At 39.4% G+C, this 17009-nt stretch overlaps 3 protein-coding genes, 3 non-coding genes and 1 pseudogene across 8 annotated transcripts; 6 read left to right on the forward strand and 1 right to left on the reverse strand.

Moving 5' to 3' along the window:
• Window positions 1–71: 71 nt before the first annotated feature.
• lctlb (lactase-like b) lies at window positions 72–5973 on the forward strand. Of its 2 annotated transcripts, XM_034204819.1 has the most exons (15): window positions 72–349; window positions 1233–1419; window positions 1540–1700; window positions 1781–1868; window positions 1978–2087; window positions 2181–2309; window positions 2459–2554; window positions 2655–2709; window positions 2796–2957; window positions 3566–3843; window positions 3978–4104; window positions 4214–4413; window positions 4558–4621; window positions 4879–4916; window positions 5717–5751. In XM_034204819.1, the coding sequence occupies exons 2-15, from the start codon at window positions 1293–1295 to the stop codon at window positions 5723–5725; spliced, it is 1644 nt and encodes a 547-aa protein (XP_034060710.1). In that variant the 5' UTR covers window positions 72–349; window positions 1233–1292; the 3' UTR covers window positions 5726–5751. The 2 variants fall into 2 exon arrangements, with proteins under 2 accessions (XP_034060710.1, XP_034060709.1); XM_034204818.1 differs by lacking the exons at window positions 72–349; window positions 4879–4916 and having other exon boundaries at window positions 1293–1419; window positions 5717–5973.
• Window positions 5974–6261: 288 nt separating this feature from the next.
• zwilch (zwilch kinetochore protein) lies at window positions 6262–13133 on the reverse strand. Of its 2 annotated transcripts, XM_034204798.1 has the most exons (20): window positions 13010–13133; window positions 12595–12633; window positions 12390–12432; window positions 12218–12310; window positions 11858–11936; window positions 10924–11050; window positions 10620–10810; window positions 10420–10499; window positions 10194–10349; window positions 9068–9139; window positions 8885–8978; window positions 8745–8797; window positions 8535–8637; window positions 8357–8436; window positions 8105–8261; window positions 7930–7958; window positions 7710–7846; window positions 7518–7613; window positions 6632–6747; window positions 6262–6527 (listed from the first exon to the last, which is right to left on the reverse strand). In XM_034204798.1, the coding sequence occupies exons 4-20, from the start codon at window positions 12287–12289 to the stop codon at window positions 6442–6444; spliced, it is 1728 nt and encodes a 575-aa protein (XP_034060689.1). In that variant the 5' UTR covers window positions 12290–12310; window positions 12390–12432; window positions 12595–12633; window positions 13010–13133; the 3' UTR covers window positions 6262–6441. The 2 variants fall into 2 exon arrangements, with proteins under 2 accessions (XP_034060689.1, XP_034060688.1); XM_034204797.1 differs by lacking the exon at window positions 13010–13133 and having other exon boundaries at window positions 12595–12956.
• On the forward strand, window positions 12979–16548 carry rpl4 (ribosomal protein L4). The gene is made up of 10 exons (XM_034204801.1): window positions 12979–13268; window positions 13970–14141; window positions 14258–14364; window positions 14607–14745; window positions 15000–15124; window positions 15219–15348; window positions 15606–15762; window positions 15956–16039; window positions 16215–16335; window positions 16424–16548. Exons 1-10 carry the CDS (start codon window positions 13266–13268, stop codon window positions 16493–16495), a joined length of 1110 nt encoding a protein of 369 aa, XP_034060692.1. The 5' UTR covers window positions 12979–13265; the 3' UTR covers window positions 16496–16548.
• On the forward strand, window positions 14443–14541 carry LOC117539012. The gene has a single exon (XR_004567923.1). It is a non-coding gene; the product is annotated as a small nucleolar RNA SNORD16 (small nucleolar RNA).
• On the forward strand, window positions 14820–14919 carry LOC117539014. Its single transcript, XR_004567924.1, has one exon. It is a non-coding gene; the product is annotated as a small nucleolar RNA SNORD16 (small nucleolar RNA).
• On the forward strand, window positions 15811–15882 carry LOC117539002. Its single transcript, XR_004567922.1, has one exon. It is a non-coding gene; the product is annotated as a small nucleolar RNA SNORD18 (small nucleolar RNA).
• Window positions 16078–16145, forward strand: LOC117539020 (annotated as a pseudogene).
• Window positions 16549–17009: the final 461 nt, after the last annotated feature.

Here is a 17009-nt window from a genome sequence, read left to right on the forward strand (position 1 = left end):
TGCCATGCATACATATGGGCAATAAGCAGATTCATGTTATTTTCAATTTAGGTTATACCTATTTAATTGTCCTAACCTGACCCAGGCGAATGGGTTATGCAGTGCAAACACTTTCCTCTAGCAAACCATTCAGCATTTTCTAAACAGCTAAAACAATACGGCGAGCCTCACAATAAGGCCAGCTTTGACACTGGCAGCAGGGGCAGCTCTGGAGAAGGGTGGTGCTACAACAGGAACATACAATAGAGAACGCAGCGATAGATATATACAGCTTTCTACGTGGGCGGTTGTTCCAGGAGAGCTCCCATTCACACAGGTACACACCTGCTGCAAATGAACTCTTCTTAAAGTACGCAGGTAATTAGACATAATTCATATGCTGTGAATCAGATTGGAGTGATGGTTGATGGATTTATGATTGATTTAGCTAAAAATAAATGACTAAAAATACTATTCATATTTGTTATATAAAAAATAATACCTACACAAAAATGTTTTAGTGAGAAATCATCTGAGAAAAACTAAGGTAAACTGTGTTTTTCAATGAGTGTTCATTATTCCATGAGCTTTAGATTCTTAAGGTGATGATTTTAAATGACTAATTTGATCATACAGAAATGCGTCAATTCTGCATTATATGATGAAGCTTTCATTAAATTGATTGCCGATTTATAAGACGAAAGTATTGTGACATGATGCTCATTATTTATTCAATTTAAGATTATTAGGTTTGTTTAGTTGTGAGGACTTTACATTGACATTAACAATGTGACAAATAACATTAAATATCTTACTATTGTCTAATGGTGAGGTTAAGGCATTTCCCAAATTCATTGGACAAAGGTTGGTCCAATGTCATGTGATTGTGCACTAAATATATCCCCCCCGCTAACATTAACTTTGCTTACAGAGGGGAAACCATAGTTTGTATGGGATCTGTCTACCTCAGCACGATGAGCTCAAACTCCATTGAGTTTGAAAGGGGCTATTTGGGGATGCGGGACCCCCCATAGTCTATCAGATTGTATGCTTTTAGAGACAGTTTGATGGTAGTTAATTGGGATTATATCAAGATTATTTTCTGCTACTAGTTCAACTTTTATCAACATTTTTTAAAAGAGGGGCATGTGTTACTGTGTACAGTATATGTATTTTGATGAAATTACATGTTTGCTACCTAACTTGTAATAGTGATTCAGAGGTGATGCTAAATGATTCTCTTTTGTGTGCAGACGTGAGTGAGGGACTGGAGCAGAACCAGACAGTGACTGTGCTGCAGGCTCAGGAGTACCATGCTGCCCCGCTGTGCGATCAGTGTGTGTCATGTGTTTGTGCTGGTGCTGTGTCTGTCTTCGGCTGAGGACTTCGACTGGACAAAGAACGACCACGGCTCCTTCTATTATGGCACTTTTCCAGCTGGTAAACACAACCCTTTTCTCCAGTAGGATGGAGTTAGTGCATTATAATGAACTAATAAGTGGTGATATTATATCTCCTAAGAGCTGTTCATATTATCTCCTAACTGTATGTGCTTAATAGGATTTTCGTGGGGTGCCGGCAGTTCAGCCTATCAAACAGAAGGAGCCTGGGACAAAGATGGTAAAGGATTGAGCATCTGGGATGTGTTCAGTCATAAGAAAGGCAAAATCCAACAAAATGACACCGGGGACTCGTCTTGTGAGGGCTACCACAAAATCAAGGTGGGATTATCAAAGAGATATGGAGAGAACAGAGGGGGGGAAAGGAAATCTAAATATTTCACTCCGTGTGTGTTGTTCAGGATGATGTTGGTCTGATGAAGGAGCTGAAGCTTAACCACTATCGCTTCTCCATATCCTGGCCTCGACTCATCCCCACTGGCATAAAGTGTGAGTAACTTGCTTTTAATTCAAGTATTTCTGAACTGAACCGGCACATATTATTTCCTTTGTCAAATACAAAAAACTCTATAATTACACAACATTTTATTATTTGCAGCTGACCATATAAATGAAAAAGGAATACAGTACTATAACGAACTGATTGACCACCTGCTGGAGAACAAGATCACTCCCATTGTAACTCTGTATCACTGGGATCTGCCACAGGTTGGTATACAAGACGTTCATAAACCTTCAATCATCTTGCATCACAGCACAATTGTTCTTTACTGAGTTACTGCACTCTTTTTGTCCTACTAGTTCTTACAAGAGAGATATGGTGGATGGCAGAATATAAGCATGGTCAATCATTTCAATGAATTTGCCAACCTGTGCTTCGAAAGATTTGGAAACAGAATCAAGTACTGGATGACTTTCAACAATCCATGGGTAGGTTCAATATAAAGGATTTGCAGGTGTATCATTGACACCTGCCTCACATGTTCTTTTTGACATAGCATAGCTTTGATTAGTTTATTACCTTTGAATTGAACTCCTGTTGTTCTCAGACTAATAATCTGCTAACATTTTTCATTTAGTCTGTAGCAGTGGAAGGCTATGAGACCGGTGAGCATGCTCCTGGTCTGAGGCTGAGAGGAACAGGCGCATACAAAGCTGCACATCACATAATCAAGGTAGGAGAGTTCATGAATATTGACTTATCAATAACACTTAGCAATGCATGTGCCACTTGAAATGTAAATCATGTCTAAAATAATCATCCCTTTTTCATAGGCACATGCTAAAGTTTGGCACACTTATGATACACAGTGGAGGGCGAAACAAAAAGGTAAACAGGGTCAAACTCAGGTTCATTATTTGCCTCTCAACAGTACTTTCTGTCTGAGTGTTGAGTGCTGCTGTTTGCATGTGCAGGTCTGGTGGGCATCTCTCTGTCTGGAGATTGGGGGGAGCCGGTGGACATCACCAACCAGAAAGACATCGAAGCAGCTGAGAGATACGTCCAGTTCTACCTGGGCTGGTTTGCCACACCCATCTTTCATGGAGACTACCCTCAAGTGATGAAAGACTTTATTGGTAGGTTCAATATTTAACATCCTGAATCCGGTGTTATATTGGTGATTTGGGAATTAACCAACTACTTGTTTGCACTGGTGGAATGAGTGTTCAGATCCTTTACTTAATTAAAAGTTGCAATATCAGTTTGTCAAAGTACTTGAAAACAAGTTGCATTTAAAATACAAGTAACAGAAAATACACTTTTGTGTGTATTACTATATTGTATTTTTATTATTCATTCATTTTATTATAACTGATTCATTCATGTTGTACGAAATTCACCATAATCAGTCTAGGTGGAACTTATTTGAACTATTTTGTATGCTGTTGCGTTTTTTCATATATTTAATGAACAAAACACATGATAACCTGATAAAACATAATTCATTGTTGTCATGTTTTATGAAATAATCAATTGTGGTGAAGTTAAAATCGTAGTCTGCAAATTAGTATCTTAGGTCAGATGAATGTAGTAGAGTAAAAATTGTTATACTTACTTCTGAAATTTAGTGGAGTAAGAGGAAAACATTGTATAAAATGGAAATACTCAGGTAAATTGCAAGATCCTCGAATGTATACTTGAGTAAATATACTCAATTACATCCCACCGCTGCTTGTGTGTGCAGGTAGGAAGAGTGTCCAGCAGGGCCTCGGGACGTCCCGTCTGCCCAGTTTTTCCCCTCAGGAGAAGAGCTACATCAAGGGGACGTGTGACTTCCTGGGCGTCGGTCACTTCACCACCCGCTACATCACCCAGAAGAACCACCCCTCAGCTCGTAGCAGCAGCAGCTACTTCACTGACCGGGACCTGGCGGAGCTGGTGGACCCCCGCTGGCCGGACCCCGGCTCTGAGTGGCTCTACTCCGTGCCTTGGGGTTTCAGACGTCTGCTCAACTTTGTCAAGGTGAATTATGGTCTTTACATTTGAATGATGCCGGACAGGCTTATTGACAGTTGTGCAGAAGCTGAAATGATCTTGTAGGCCTAAGCCTTTAATTACAAAAATCAACTTATTGCATATTGACTTGTTCCCTATAGTCTCAGTATGGAAACCCAATGATTTATGTGACTGAGAATGGAGTCTCTGAAAAGATGCTTTGCACAGAGCTGTGTGACGACTGGAGGATACAGTACTTCAAAGACTACACCAATGAAATGCTGAAAGGTAAATGAGCTTATAATATAAGCACCTGCAAATCTTTATTGTTTGGTCATTTGGAGCATATTTATTTAAAGCTCAATCCCATGTTTGTGGTCAACTCACTCTCACTCAGCTATCAAAGATGGAGTCAATGTGAAGGGCTACACCGCATGGTCCCTGCTGGACAAGTTCGAGTGGGATGAAGGCTACTCCGAGAGGTTTGGCTTGTACTATGTGGACTTCAGGAACAAAAACAAGCCTCGTTATCCCAAAGCTTCTGTCCAGTTTTACAAACGCATCATCAGCTCCAATGGATTTCCCAATCAGAGAGAGGTAAGAGACTTAATGAGTCCTGCCTCCATTCCTTTCATGACAACACTTTTAAAGATATTCCACCAAAATGAATTGGATAATGCTCTAATGTGCCACAAAATAAATGTCAGTTATTTTATGAAATTGCATTGTGAACCTCCACAGGTTGAAAACTGGAGGAGGAAGGCAGTGGAGACGTGTTCCACCAGTAACCAGCTCCTCGCTGCAGGTCAGTGTGTCTTGCAGGTGAACTAGCTGGGGTAAACAAATAAAGATTCTGACTTACATATCAAACAACTGGCCAATAGTATAGAAAAAAAGGGTAAATAATATCAATTATTAATTATAATCTGACTTGAATATGTGTTGCTGCCCCTCAGAAAACACATGGACAAATTATAAAATGAATAAGAATGGAAGTATAAGCCAAAGTTAAACAAATCTCTAACAGAATATCTGAGATATCTTTTTTGTTTGCCCCTCCAGCTAGAAGAACATCCAAGGAACATGCAGAACTGCCAAAGGTTTGGCCAGTGCATGATGAAGTTTAGATCTTGAGGGTATATGTTTTTTTTATATTATTTAATATCAGTTTTAGTGTTGTTGCTTTGTGATTGTGTTGTTCTAAAATTAACTAACATAATTGCAGTTTAACACTTAAACATGCCTCTGAAATAAGCGTGTACTCTGTGTGTACTATGTTCATATATTCAAACTTTTAGTAGTGTGCTTGAATCTCATTTGCAACCATGAGCAGCCCTTTAGATTTCACAGCAGCTTTGACAACAACTTTGCTTATCTGTGGATTTGTGCCCACGGGGTAATTCACAAAGCAGGATTATAAATTCACTAAAACATCATAATACCAGTTAAACTGTCTCATACATTGGAAGTTGATTTATAAAACCAAACTCAAAAGTGATGTTAAGGAACACGATTTAGCAATGCCAGCTGATGACTGGTATTTATAAATTACATTTCAGGGGATTTGATTCTTTCACAATAAACTGGCCATGTTACAAATTCTGCTTTCTGAAATATTCCCCATAATCTGCATGCAAGTTCTCAAAGGGTTAAAGTGTTGTCAATCAACTCTGAGTACTTTCTCTTTCTTTATTAGAGGAACAGCGGAGTACTGCTGCCAATATTCTAAGACTAATACATGGTAAGGAATCACTTATGCTCACAGAAAAAAGTTGATTTGATTTAGGAGGAAAGTATTAACCCTTTGAGTGCTGTGCTGGAGCTTTATCACCCGCTTCATAAGCAATGTCTGAATCGAAAAAATTCTACTGAGTTGTTAATGTGTGTGTATGCTTTGCAGACCCTTTGACCAGCCACATGGAGATGGTAACTGAGATCGTGGTTCCCACCGTGTGCACGCTCTCCATTTTGCTCAGTGCCGTCTTCCTCATGTTCCTGCTGCGGAGGCGCAACTAAAAAATGTTTACAATCAAAAAACATCGATACACATGCTTGTATTTAAGTGCACCTTTTCTTTAATTGATTGTGTGAATAAATACATGATTTGAGCTGAATTTGAAGCGAATACGTGACTTCATTAAAGTACTTTGATGTGCATACAATGTTTGCAAAAACAAATGATTGACTATTGAGCCTTTTATAATGCATGTAGTACTGGGTTAGGGTTAGTGTGATAAGCCCTGCTGCATTTTGGGATTTTCTTACAATGTTGCTGTGGAATATTACCATTGCAAACAGCCCTTGTGTTATATTGTACTTTGTGGTTTGAGTTGTTCAGCTAACATCTCTTTCAACCGCTTTATTGATCATTAAAAAAATCTGTGAATGTGATAATAAAACTGCAATAAGAAAACCACACATAATCACATCATCAAAAAACAGGACTTATATTTATTTTTTCAAAACAATTGACAATAATACAGTATATTAATAAAAGCATACACTTTGTGATGTGGTATAAGGTATTCTGGAAAGTTCAAATGGCAAATTTAAAACATGTTAATTGCCGATGAGAAAATAGATAATGACAATAAACGCATCTTTGTCGTTAAGTTGTGTGTAAACTCATGCAAAGTTGACGAGACTGCAGCAAACCATGGTGGTGAAGAAGGCCGGATCCTCACTGTCCACATTCACTGTTTCATTTGGATCTAAATACAGAACAGAAAAGGAATATTAATGTTATCGGTACTTTATTAAGATAATTATTAGTTAATATGTTGCATGAACTATATTTTGGAGTGGTGAGGATCACCTGCTTCAAAGATGACATGATCCACCAGCGGTCTGTCACTCAGCTGTACGGAGGTCCGGACCTCATGGGGGCCGTGGCCACTGGACACCTCGGCCCTCCACAGCACTGGGTTCTCTCTGTGGAACACACACACACGAGGGATCAGAAAATAGTGCCTGCTAAACCTATACAGTTGACACTAAAGCGCATGTTGGGAGATCTGATCAAAAAACCTTGGATACAGAGGGTTAGAAATGGTTACATTTCAGTCACTACAGCTATATTTGAAGGTAGGCACGCACTTGAGAGCACATTACAAAATTGTGTGGAAGCAATTGTGTTATATAACAACAAATATTAGTGGACTTACTTCTTACAAATGACTTCAAATCCTTTTTCTTTTTACTTCATACATGATGCAAATGACAAATGGCCCCTGCTACCTTTCTTCTAAGGCTGATATGGTATGATATGATATGGCCAAAATATTCCATTACAATATAGATCATTTCCTATCTCAATATAGACTTATATATAAATCTATAGTATGTCTTCTGGTAGGTCAACAAGTTATATGAAACATGAGATGAAAAATGAACTACTAAATTAATAACTGACAGATAAAGGTATTGAGTTTCTTGTCATTATTTATAATTTTTTCATAATTACCAACTTAAGTGAAAATGTACCTATTTTTTCCAAGTGAAAATAATGAGGGAAAATAAACACTCACATTCATTGAACAATCTTCAAATGATATTGTCTTAAAGTATTACACATCAGATTTTCTGAGAAACCTCAGTTAGTATGTGCTTACTATTTAAAACTTAAATGTTATTTATTATCACCCAGCCCTACTTAATTTCTGTTTATATTTTTTGGCCGTGCAAATAGTTACATTCCTTACTTCTGGTAGAAATGGCTGATCAGCGCAGGTTTGATTTGCAGTTTGAATTCATGCTCCTCATCGTATGGGTATGTTTTGTAGTGCTGCAGACATGATCTGTGGGGGGGGGGAACAGTTTCACCTTTAATCTAATCTTTAGCAGAATACATTTAGCACAGTCAAAAATCAGCAGAAGAAGACAAATTCATTTACTGTGTGAGAAGGAAAAGTCTGTCGTAGGGCAGACCCAGGAAAGTACCGCAGGTCATGATTACTTCCAGCAGGTGGTGCAGTTTCCGGAGTCTGATCACTTGCTCCTGGGGGTCAACCTCAGTGCTCAGGAAATAACACTAAGGAGTAAAATATTCAAACTTAGAATACTTTGGTGACAGTCAATTAAAAAAGGTTGTCAGTCAAATAGTCTTAGGCTTACCAGGTGGTTGAGGGTTGTCAATTCTTCACCTGAGGAAAAAAGTAGAAAATAGAAGAATATCAAAGCAAAGTGTGTTTAATTTAAAGTTTCCTGACTGTATGACTCATGCACTGAGGCTCAATATGACTGTTACACTCTGAATGACATGCATTTATACAGATAAGTAAGAGGTTACCAATGAGGTAGTTAATGTAATCCTTTCTCATCTTGTCCAGCCCCATCTCCAGCAGCATGTGGACAGGGGTGACACCTGTGAGAGACACGTGGTCGATCTGCTGGTGGTACGACTGCAGGATGAGCTTACTGAGAGAGCTGCTGCTGTCTCTGTGGATCTGAAAGAAATTCAACAAAACAGAACAAACTTCACACACAAGCCTCAATCTCCTCTCACTGATAAACAGTTGTCTGATTCTGCATCATATCATACCCAGGGTTTGATGTCACCGTATCTTAGAGCTTCGGTGACCAATTTCAGGCAGTCTCCAATATCTTGATATGAAGTCACACCTGTGATGAAAAACAAAATGGGGGGAAATGGTTAGAACTGCTGTTTTGTAATGATAGATCAAGTGATATTTAGTTTCCTTATTGACAAACTGACTCACTCTTTCTCATCCGAACCCACAGCTGCTCCACGAAATCCAAATCGCCTCGTTCCAAGAAAGAGTTGAAAATGGGAGTGTCCATGTCTGTCGTCGGCTTTGAGTTCTTTTAAAAAATATGGAAAAGCAAGAAAGTTATCTTATTTATCCTGAAATTAATGAACTTGTAAAATGAAAAAGTCCTTTGAGTTCTTGATATTGACACTAACTTACCTCAGCTGTTTTTGCAGCATCTTCTTGTAGTGTCTTTGCAGTGCCCTGAAGCTCTGGGTGAATAATAAAACAAAGACAGTCTTAACCTACTGTTGTCATGAAATCCTGATAAAGGTGCCTCGATTGAACAAAACAGATACCTTCTAGGAACGCCTTGGTCAGGTTTACAGCTGATGTGCTTTCCAAAGGCTCCATCCATTCAGTCTCACCAGTTCTTAAACCATCTGCAAGAGACTGAAATAACAGAAATCTTAAATATTTAGTTGTCTATTTACGTATTGATACTCACAGTCGTTCACCTCAGATTAATGTGGGACACAAACCTGAAGAAACTCTAGCTCCCTGTACATCTCGTACATCGGGCTCCTCATGTCCCCAATGGCAACTCTGATATTCTGCATGTGAACAAAGATAAACAAGTCAAGTACACATCATGTATCACTTTATCCTATATTTGAAATGGTAATACTAAAATAAAATTCAACTTTAGACATATAAAAAGTAGTGGTGCACGATAATTATCGGCCCGATAATTATCGGTCCGATATTAGGAATTATGACGTCATCCCGATAAACCCGATAACAGTATTAATAGCCCCGATAATATACAATATATTTTTGGGGTAAAAAAAAGAAAAAATACTGCGGTGTGGGTGGATTGAGATGAGGGGCGCTTGTTTTTCACTCGGATCCTCCCGTTTTGCCAGTACTGTGGTATTAGTGGTTTAGGAAGAGGGGAGTTTTTCACAAATCCAGCGCTCCCTAACTCATGCCTGGCTGTGACGTAAATGGTGTGTGGCAGTGAAGCCAGGACAGTAAACAAACATGTCGCCGGTAGTATGGGACTATTTCAAAGTTTCAGAGTTAGATAGTTCGCTTGCTATTTGTATTAACAAATGCAATGCAGAAGTTCCACGAGGAGGGAAAAAGGCAACGAGCTATAATACTTCCAACCTGATTTGTCACCTGAAACATCGCCATCGCTACGATGGTGTGTTAAAAGCGTACGAAGACGCCTGCGCTGCTAAACTAGCGGCGAATCCAAAGCCAGCTGCAAAGGCACCGGGGCTTTTACCTATCGACGAGGCTTTTGAAAAAGGCAAGAAGTTTGCCAGAGACGACCCCAGGGCTAAAACGATCTCCAACTTCATCATAGAAATGATGGCGCTTGATAAGAGTCAAAACTGTTCTTGGCTTTGTTTTGTTCATAGTAGTAATGCTCATGTCATTTGCTCACTGCTAGTCTTTTTTTTACCACCAGGTGTGCAAAAACTACAGGTACATTTAATATATATATATATTATATTATTATCGGTTATCGGTATCGGTCTTGAGAAGCAGGAAGTTATCGGTATCGGTTTCAAAAAACCACTATCGTGCATCCCTAATAAAAAGTAAGCATTCATGTTAAAGGAAGATAATGTTTTAAATGTGGTTACTGGTGCTTACCAGTGTTGCTGTAGAGGACAGGGGAGGGGTCTCCAGGACACTCTCCACATGGCTCCATTTGAAATCCACCGTCACACTGCTCTGTGACTCAACCGTGGTGTTTTCAACAACAGTGGGGCCAAACAAGCTGAACCTGGCACTGCCTTTAATCGCTGTCTGTAAGCATCAACAGATGAAAGTGAATGAACATTAATTCACACTGAATTACAAGAAAGGATGCTCATACCGAGGATGGGGGGTGCCTTTTCTTGTGCTCCTGTTTAAGCACGTCCAGGGTTATGAGAGATTTTTTGTCCACAGTAGAGCCTAACAAAAATGAAGTTGGATTAGCACAATTGCCAAAGTTAATGAAAAACAAATATTCCCTTATCTGATAAAGTTTCAACAAAGGGTTATTCAAAGAGGTATAAAGCATTTGAGTTATACCCTTGCAGGTAATGGAATACAATTTGACAGCAGACACTTTATTGCCCGTGCAGACGGTTTCAGCTCCGACCCAGGCTGTTCTAGCCGGATCCGACATGTCACATCGCACCCACAGCGGGTGTAAGGCAGGGTTGTTGTCCACAGCTGATACATTAGCATTTTGAGATAATGTGTACCAAGACAGCAACTGCCTAAAAAGCAAAAATACATTTTGTTTGTCATCAACAGTGTGTTTGATACATGGGTTATAAACAAACCCACTAGATCTGTGTCATTTAGATGAAGTTTTCTTAGAATCGGTCACCTTGCTTCCATTATTGTGAGCGGCTGTGGTCCCAATTCTGGGAGAGAATTGGCATCGTCCTCAGCATCATCATCATCTTCATTAGCAGTATCTTCATTAGCAGTATCTTCATTCAGTGGACTCTGACCTGAGTTTCAACAGTCACATTAAAACTGTTATTAAATCAGCCTTCTATCACCTAAAGAATATATCTAGGATTAAAAGACTAATGTCACAGCAGGATTTGGAAAAACTTGTCCATGCTTTTATCTTCAGTAGACTCGACTACTGCAATGGTGTCTTCACAGGTCTCACTAAAAAATCTATTAGGAAGCTGCAGCTGATTCAGAACGCTGCTGCTCGAGTCCTCACTAACACTAAGAAAGTGGATCACATCACTCCTGTTCTGAAGTCTTTACACTGGCTTCCTGTGTGTCAAAGAATAGATTTCAAAATACTGCTGCTGGTTTATAAAGCACTGAATGGTTTAGGCCCAAAATACATTTCTGACCTCCTGCTAAATTATGAACCATCCAGATCTCTCAGGTCTTCAGGGACTGGTCAGCTTTCTGTCCCCAGAGTCAGAACTAAACATGGTAAAGCAGCGTTCAGTTATTATGCTCCAAATATCTGGAACCAACTCCCAGAAACCTGCAGGTCCGCTGCAACTCTGACTACTTTTAAATCCAGGCTGAAGACTTTTCTTTTTGTCGCTGCTTTTAATTGAACTATTCATATCTTAGACTGCACTGTAACTTTTATCCATGTACTTTTTCTTTTAATGTTTAATTGACTGCACTGTAACTTTTATCCATGTATTTTTTCTTTTAATGTTTATTTTATTAGCTTTTCTTTTTAATGACTGATTTTAAATGCCATTTTCTTAATCTCTTTCATTTTTTGTAAAGCACTTTGAATTGCCTTGTGTTGGAAAGTGCTATATAAATAAACTTGCCTTGCCTTGCCTTGCCTTCATTAGCGCAGTTAGATGTTTTAGTCATTGGTTGATCATCGGGTTCATATATTTTTGGAACCTTTTGAAATCACAAAAATAGAACATCACACAAACATGATCCAATGGTTAACAATAGGAAGGTCTTATCATACAATTGTATAAACAAAAAGGATATCTGCAGGTATCTGGAGTAATATCCCTTGATTTAACAATGATGCAGGATTGTATTACACAATACAATTATCGCCATTAATATATTGTTTTAAAGTTATTTATATATATTATTTAGATTACACAGCGATACTTGTCTAGGATTTGCAGACACTATTAACATCTCTTAATAACATTAAGAATACTCACAGGTTTTTCACTAATGAAGACAGGCTGGTTTCCACAGTATATATTCAGCACAGGGATTTTGTTTCCATTCATCTTTAAGATTTGAGTGTCCTCCTGAAATCAATCAGATACTTTATCAACATCATTAATAGATACATACACGACAGATTTGTATTAAGGGATAATGAAATACCTCATAGATCAATGGATTGTTGCTTTCCTGATCTTGGAGAGATCTTCAAACAAACGAAAAAAACACCTTACTACAACAAGATTGGTTCAATATTATTCTACATAAAGGGTGACAGTTCATTCACTGCCTAGCAATCATCTGACGTTAGCTTAAAAAGGCTAAACAAGCAACATTGGTAACGTTGAGCACCCAAAAGTAGACTCACCGAAGAGTATTGTAAAACTCCTTTGCACTGGAGATCACCCTTGAGCCCATCGCAAAACAAAAAAATGGATTACTTGTTACAGAACTAATAACATGCAGAAAATAGAAGAGAAGTTAGCAGAGTGAAGTTTGAGCTGCTACTGTTGTTATGTTTGATACTCGCGCGCTGACTTGGGTCCTGACGTCATGAGGTTACAGGTCATAATTTTATTTTATTTTATTTTTCAGTTTACACTTAAATGTGATGATTTAAATAGCCGTAGTGCATATATAACATAACCACAAATAAAATGTAAAATACATAGAAATTAAATAATATTTGTTGTAGGAAACGTTTACTAAGGAGGTAGTTCGGGCTTTCCGTTCACCGTGCGCCAACATGGCGTAAAGAAATAGTCCCCACCGAAGCTACTTACTTTAAGGTTGTTTTGTTTAGCAGTGTGATTTTAAGTAAAAATAGCAACGCAATAATTTGTTACTAATCTACAAATGTAACAGGTGTGTTTCCGTGCGGTAAGCAAGACAATTGTGAAAAATAATCCGTCGGCGGAAGTGATACTCGTCAAGGCGGAGGCATAAAGCTGTACGGGTGACTTACACACTTCCTTTTTACTGTGGCCGCCATACCGTAAGGAGCTTGGTTCACGGCGAGCCTAAAATAAATAAACGAAAATGGTAAGAAATACCCCTCAGATCGCTATGGAAAGGTTGTTCTGTAAGTTAGAATGTATTTCGGTGCTAAATAAAGCCGTATTGATTGTCTGTGGTAAGCTTAAATTCGGGTTCAAAGTGGAGCGAGATGGAATGCTCCCGACTAGCGAAGCTAACACGAGGAGCCATTTTGGACGAACAGCTTCAGTAGACCAAGTTACACGTGTGCCTGTCGCCTGAGTGCTAGATATGTTACACGCAGCTATCAGATAGCACTTCGTTAAATGGGGTCTATTTTTTTTGTTTTGTTCATGCTAATGTCATGAGACTTAATTGCATGCCTTCAACTGCGTTAACACCATCTATAATGCTTTAATTTTTCTCTAGCTAACTCATGTTAGCACACTTAGGCTAGGCTAAGGCCAACAGCCTGACATTTCACGGTAAATCGAAAATGTCTTAACACTTTAATGATCTGCTATTTTCGTGCGAGGTGCACTTGATTTGACGTGTCACCAATTGCACCAAGTTGTATCAGATTGTTTTAAAGTTAATGTAAGTAGTTTGAGGCCCCCACATGTTAAGAGATGGGTTTGCTGGTTCTTAAGACGGGTTTAAATTATTTACATTTCTCTAAAAGACCCTACATAGTTTACAGTGTACATGACGTTCTATTAATCATCCCAATGGATCTGTTTCTCAATGTTGTTAAATGTGCTTCCTAGGCTTGTGCCCGACCCCTGATCTCGGTTTACTCCGAGAAAGGAGAATCCTCTGGCAAGAATGTTGTCATGCCTGCTGTGTTCAAGGCTCCAATTCGCCCTGATGTTGTGAATTTCGTTCACACCAACATGCGCAAGAACAGCCGCCAGCCTTATGCAGTCAGTGAATTGGCCGGTGAGTGTGTATTTGACTTGAACTTGCAGGTTACAGGATTTTATTTAAAAAGTTTCCTGAGTGCATGCATTCACAACATCTATTGTTTGTAACTTGTGTGATTGTGTTTATTTCAGGCCACCAGACCAGTGCAGAGTCCTGGGGAACAGGAAGAGCTGTGGCCCGTATCCCTCGTGTGAGGGGTGGTGGTACACACCGCTCTGGCCAGGGTGCTTTTGGAAATGTATCCTTTTCAACCAAAATGTGAGCTTTTTTTTTCTTATTTATTTGAGTATAGCTAGAAGAGCTGACACAAAAGACTTGCAATGATGGTGTAATTTGCGACTTACTCTGTGACCAGTGACAGTATGCCTGCTGTCATATGCTGGCACAGATGGCTGACGATCCTTGAGTCTGAGCAGGTATTTAGAACTCGAATACTGTGTTACTTCAGTTGTTGTCAAAACCTCCTTGACTTGGGTCTAGATGTGTCGTGGAGGTCGTATGTTCGCCCCCACCAAAACCTGGCGTCGCTGGCACCGCAGAATCAACACAACCCAGAAGCGTTATGCCATCTGCTCTGCCGTGGCTGCAACTGCCATTCCCGCTCTTGTAATGGCCAAGGGTAAGCTCCAAAACATTTGTGAAGACAAACATAGGTTTAGACATTTTCTTTAATATACAGCTAGGCATGTATCTTGCCATGATGGTGTAATTTGCGTCTGAGCCTGTGAACAGTGACAGTGGCCTGCTGTCGTTAAGCTGTCATAAGGCATTGACGAGTATGAGTTTCTGAGCAAGCTAGAGCAAAACTAAAGTCAAAGCCATCTGAAGTTTTTGTAGATAGGTTTTGTTGACTAAGATTATCTTGACGTTTAGGACACCGCATTGAGGAAATCCCTGAGGTCCCACTGGTTGTTGAAGACAAAGTTGAGGGCTACAAGAAGACCAAGGAGGCAGTGCTTCTGCTGAAGAAGCTCAAGGCCTGGAATGACATTAAGAAGGTAATTTAACATTTTCAAATGGAATGTGTCCTGCCAGTAAGGCCTCTTTTTCTGGCTTTATTAAAGTATTTAAATATGTACATTCTTTTCTTAGGTCTACGCTTCTCAGCGCATGCGTGCCGGTAAGGGTAAGATGAGGAACCGCAGACGTATCCAACGCAGAGGGCCATGCATCATCTACAACCAAGACGGCGGTGTCACCAAAGCCTTCAGAAATATCCCAGGTGTGTTTGGTATACAGATGTAGGTAAATGGCTGTCATGAAGTTAGCTTAAACCTACAGATGTATAGTTTAAATTCCTCTGTCTCAGGAGGTAGTGGATGCCCACCGATGGGGCTATAAACTTAAAATAAATTCCTATCCCTACGTTTTTTGAATATTTTGTTTTGGTGCCAATTGTATATGTTTTTCAACATTCAAATTCCTATTTAAATCAAACAAGATCATTAAACCTGAGTGTTGCTATTTTCCTGTATGAAGGTATCACTCTGCAGAACGTGAACAAACTGAACCTCCTGAGGCTCGCCCCTGGTGGTCACGTTGGACGCTTCTGCATCTGGACCGAGAGTGCTTTCCGCAAGCTGGATGACCTGTACGGAACATGGCGTAAACCCGCTTCCCTGAAGGCCGGATACACGTAAGTACTTAAGGAGCAATCTCCCTGTAGCACAACTGCTTATGATCAGATCTGTGATGAGCTTCCACTTCATGGTCCGTGTTTTTGAAACTCTGTGATATTAAAAGAAGTTCTGAGTTGAGCATCAAAGGATTTGTCATTTTCTTAATTTTCAACATGTTTAATTAAATGTTCAATGTCTTGTTTGCTTCAGCCTGCCCATGCACAAGATGACCAACACAGACTTGAGCAGGATTCTGAAGAGTGAGGAGATCCAGAAAGCACTTCGTACACCTAGGTAAGCGCCTAAAGTTCTTTATATTTATTTCAACTTATGAGCTATGATGAGTTTCCTACTTCCGGTCCGTGTTTCTGAACCCTGATTATATGGAAGTCCTGAGCAACAAAAGCCTTTTTAACGACATTTTTGTTTAGCAGAAGTTCATATTAAGACTGTTATTTTGTCATTACAGCAAGAACATCCACCGCAGAGTGCTGAAGAAGAATCCTCTGAAGAACTTGAGGATAATGCTCAAACTCAACCCTTACGCCAAGACAGCAAGACGTAATGCTATTCTCAAGCATAACCCTGCTGTAAGTAAATTAACAATTCAAGCTAGAAGCATAATCTTAACATTTTAAAGTTTATTGTGACTTGACATCTTGTTCTTTGTCTCTATAGATCAAAGCTAAGATGCTGAAACCCAAGAAGAAGCCTGGAAAGAAGGGAGCACCTAAAAAACCCAAGGCATAAAGTTCTAAACTTGACTAGGTTCAGTGATCAATAAATCATTTGTTTCAAATGAACGAGTCGGACCTTTCATTGAAAAATTCAGAAAGGAATAAAGCACATGTTGAGCATTCGTTATGGTTATAAAAGGTAATGACGCACGATGGCTTTTATATAGATCTAGAAACTAAATAAAAATATATTCATAGTGTGTTTATCTAATTTATAACTTAATATAAATTGATTAATTTATCAGTAAGACAAACTCGGCCATCGGGATGTACGGATGAGAGGTTTCCTGTAGACCTAGACATAGCTGTATGGTGGTTATCACAGGCAGAGTCCAATGGGTCCACACGACTGACCTGCTCTGCCGAGATGGGTTCGATAAAAGGATACTCCTGAAGACCGGTCTACAAGGTGAGTGGATTGATTGGTGGCAAGAGGAAGAATCTCAGATTAATCTAACGCAGAAGAGCACATCTAAAGCCAAGACCGCCACCAAAGCCTTCAGAGAAATCCCAGGTTTGTTGTTCAA

Source organism: Gymnodraco acuticeps, unplaced genomic scaffold (genome assembly GCF_902827175.1).
Source record: "Gymnodraco acuticeps unplaced genomic scaffold, fGymAcu1.1, whole genome shotgun sequence".
Lineage (NCBI taxonomy): Eukaryota > Metazoa > Chordata > Actinopteri > Perciformes > Bathydraconidae > Gymnodraco > Gymnodraco acuticeps.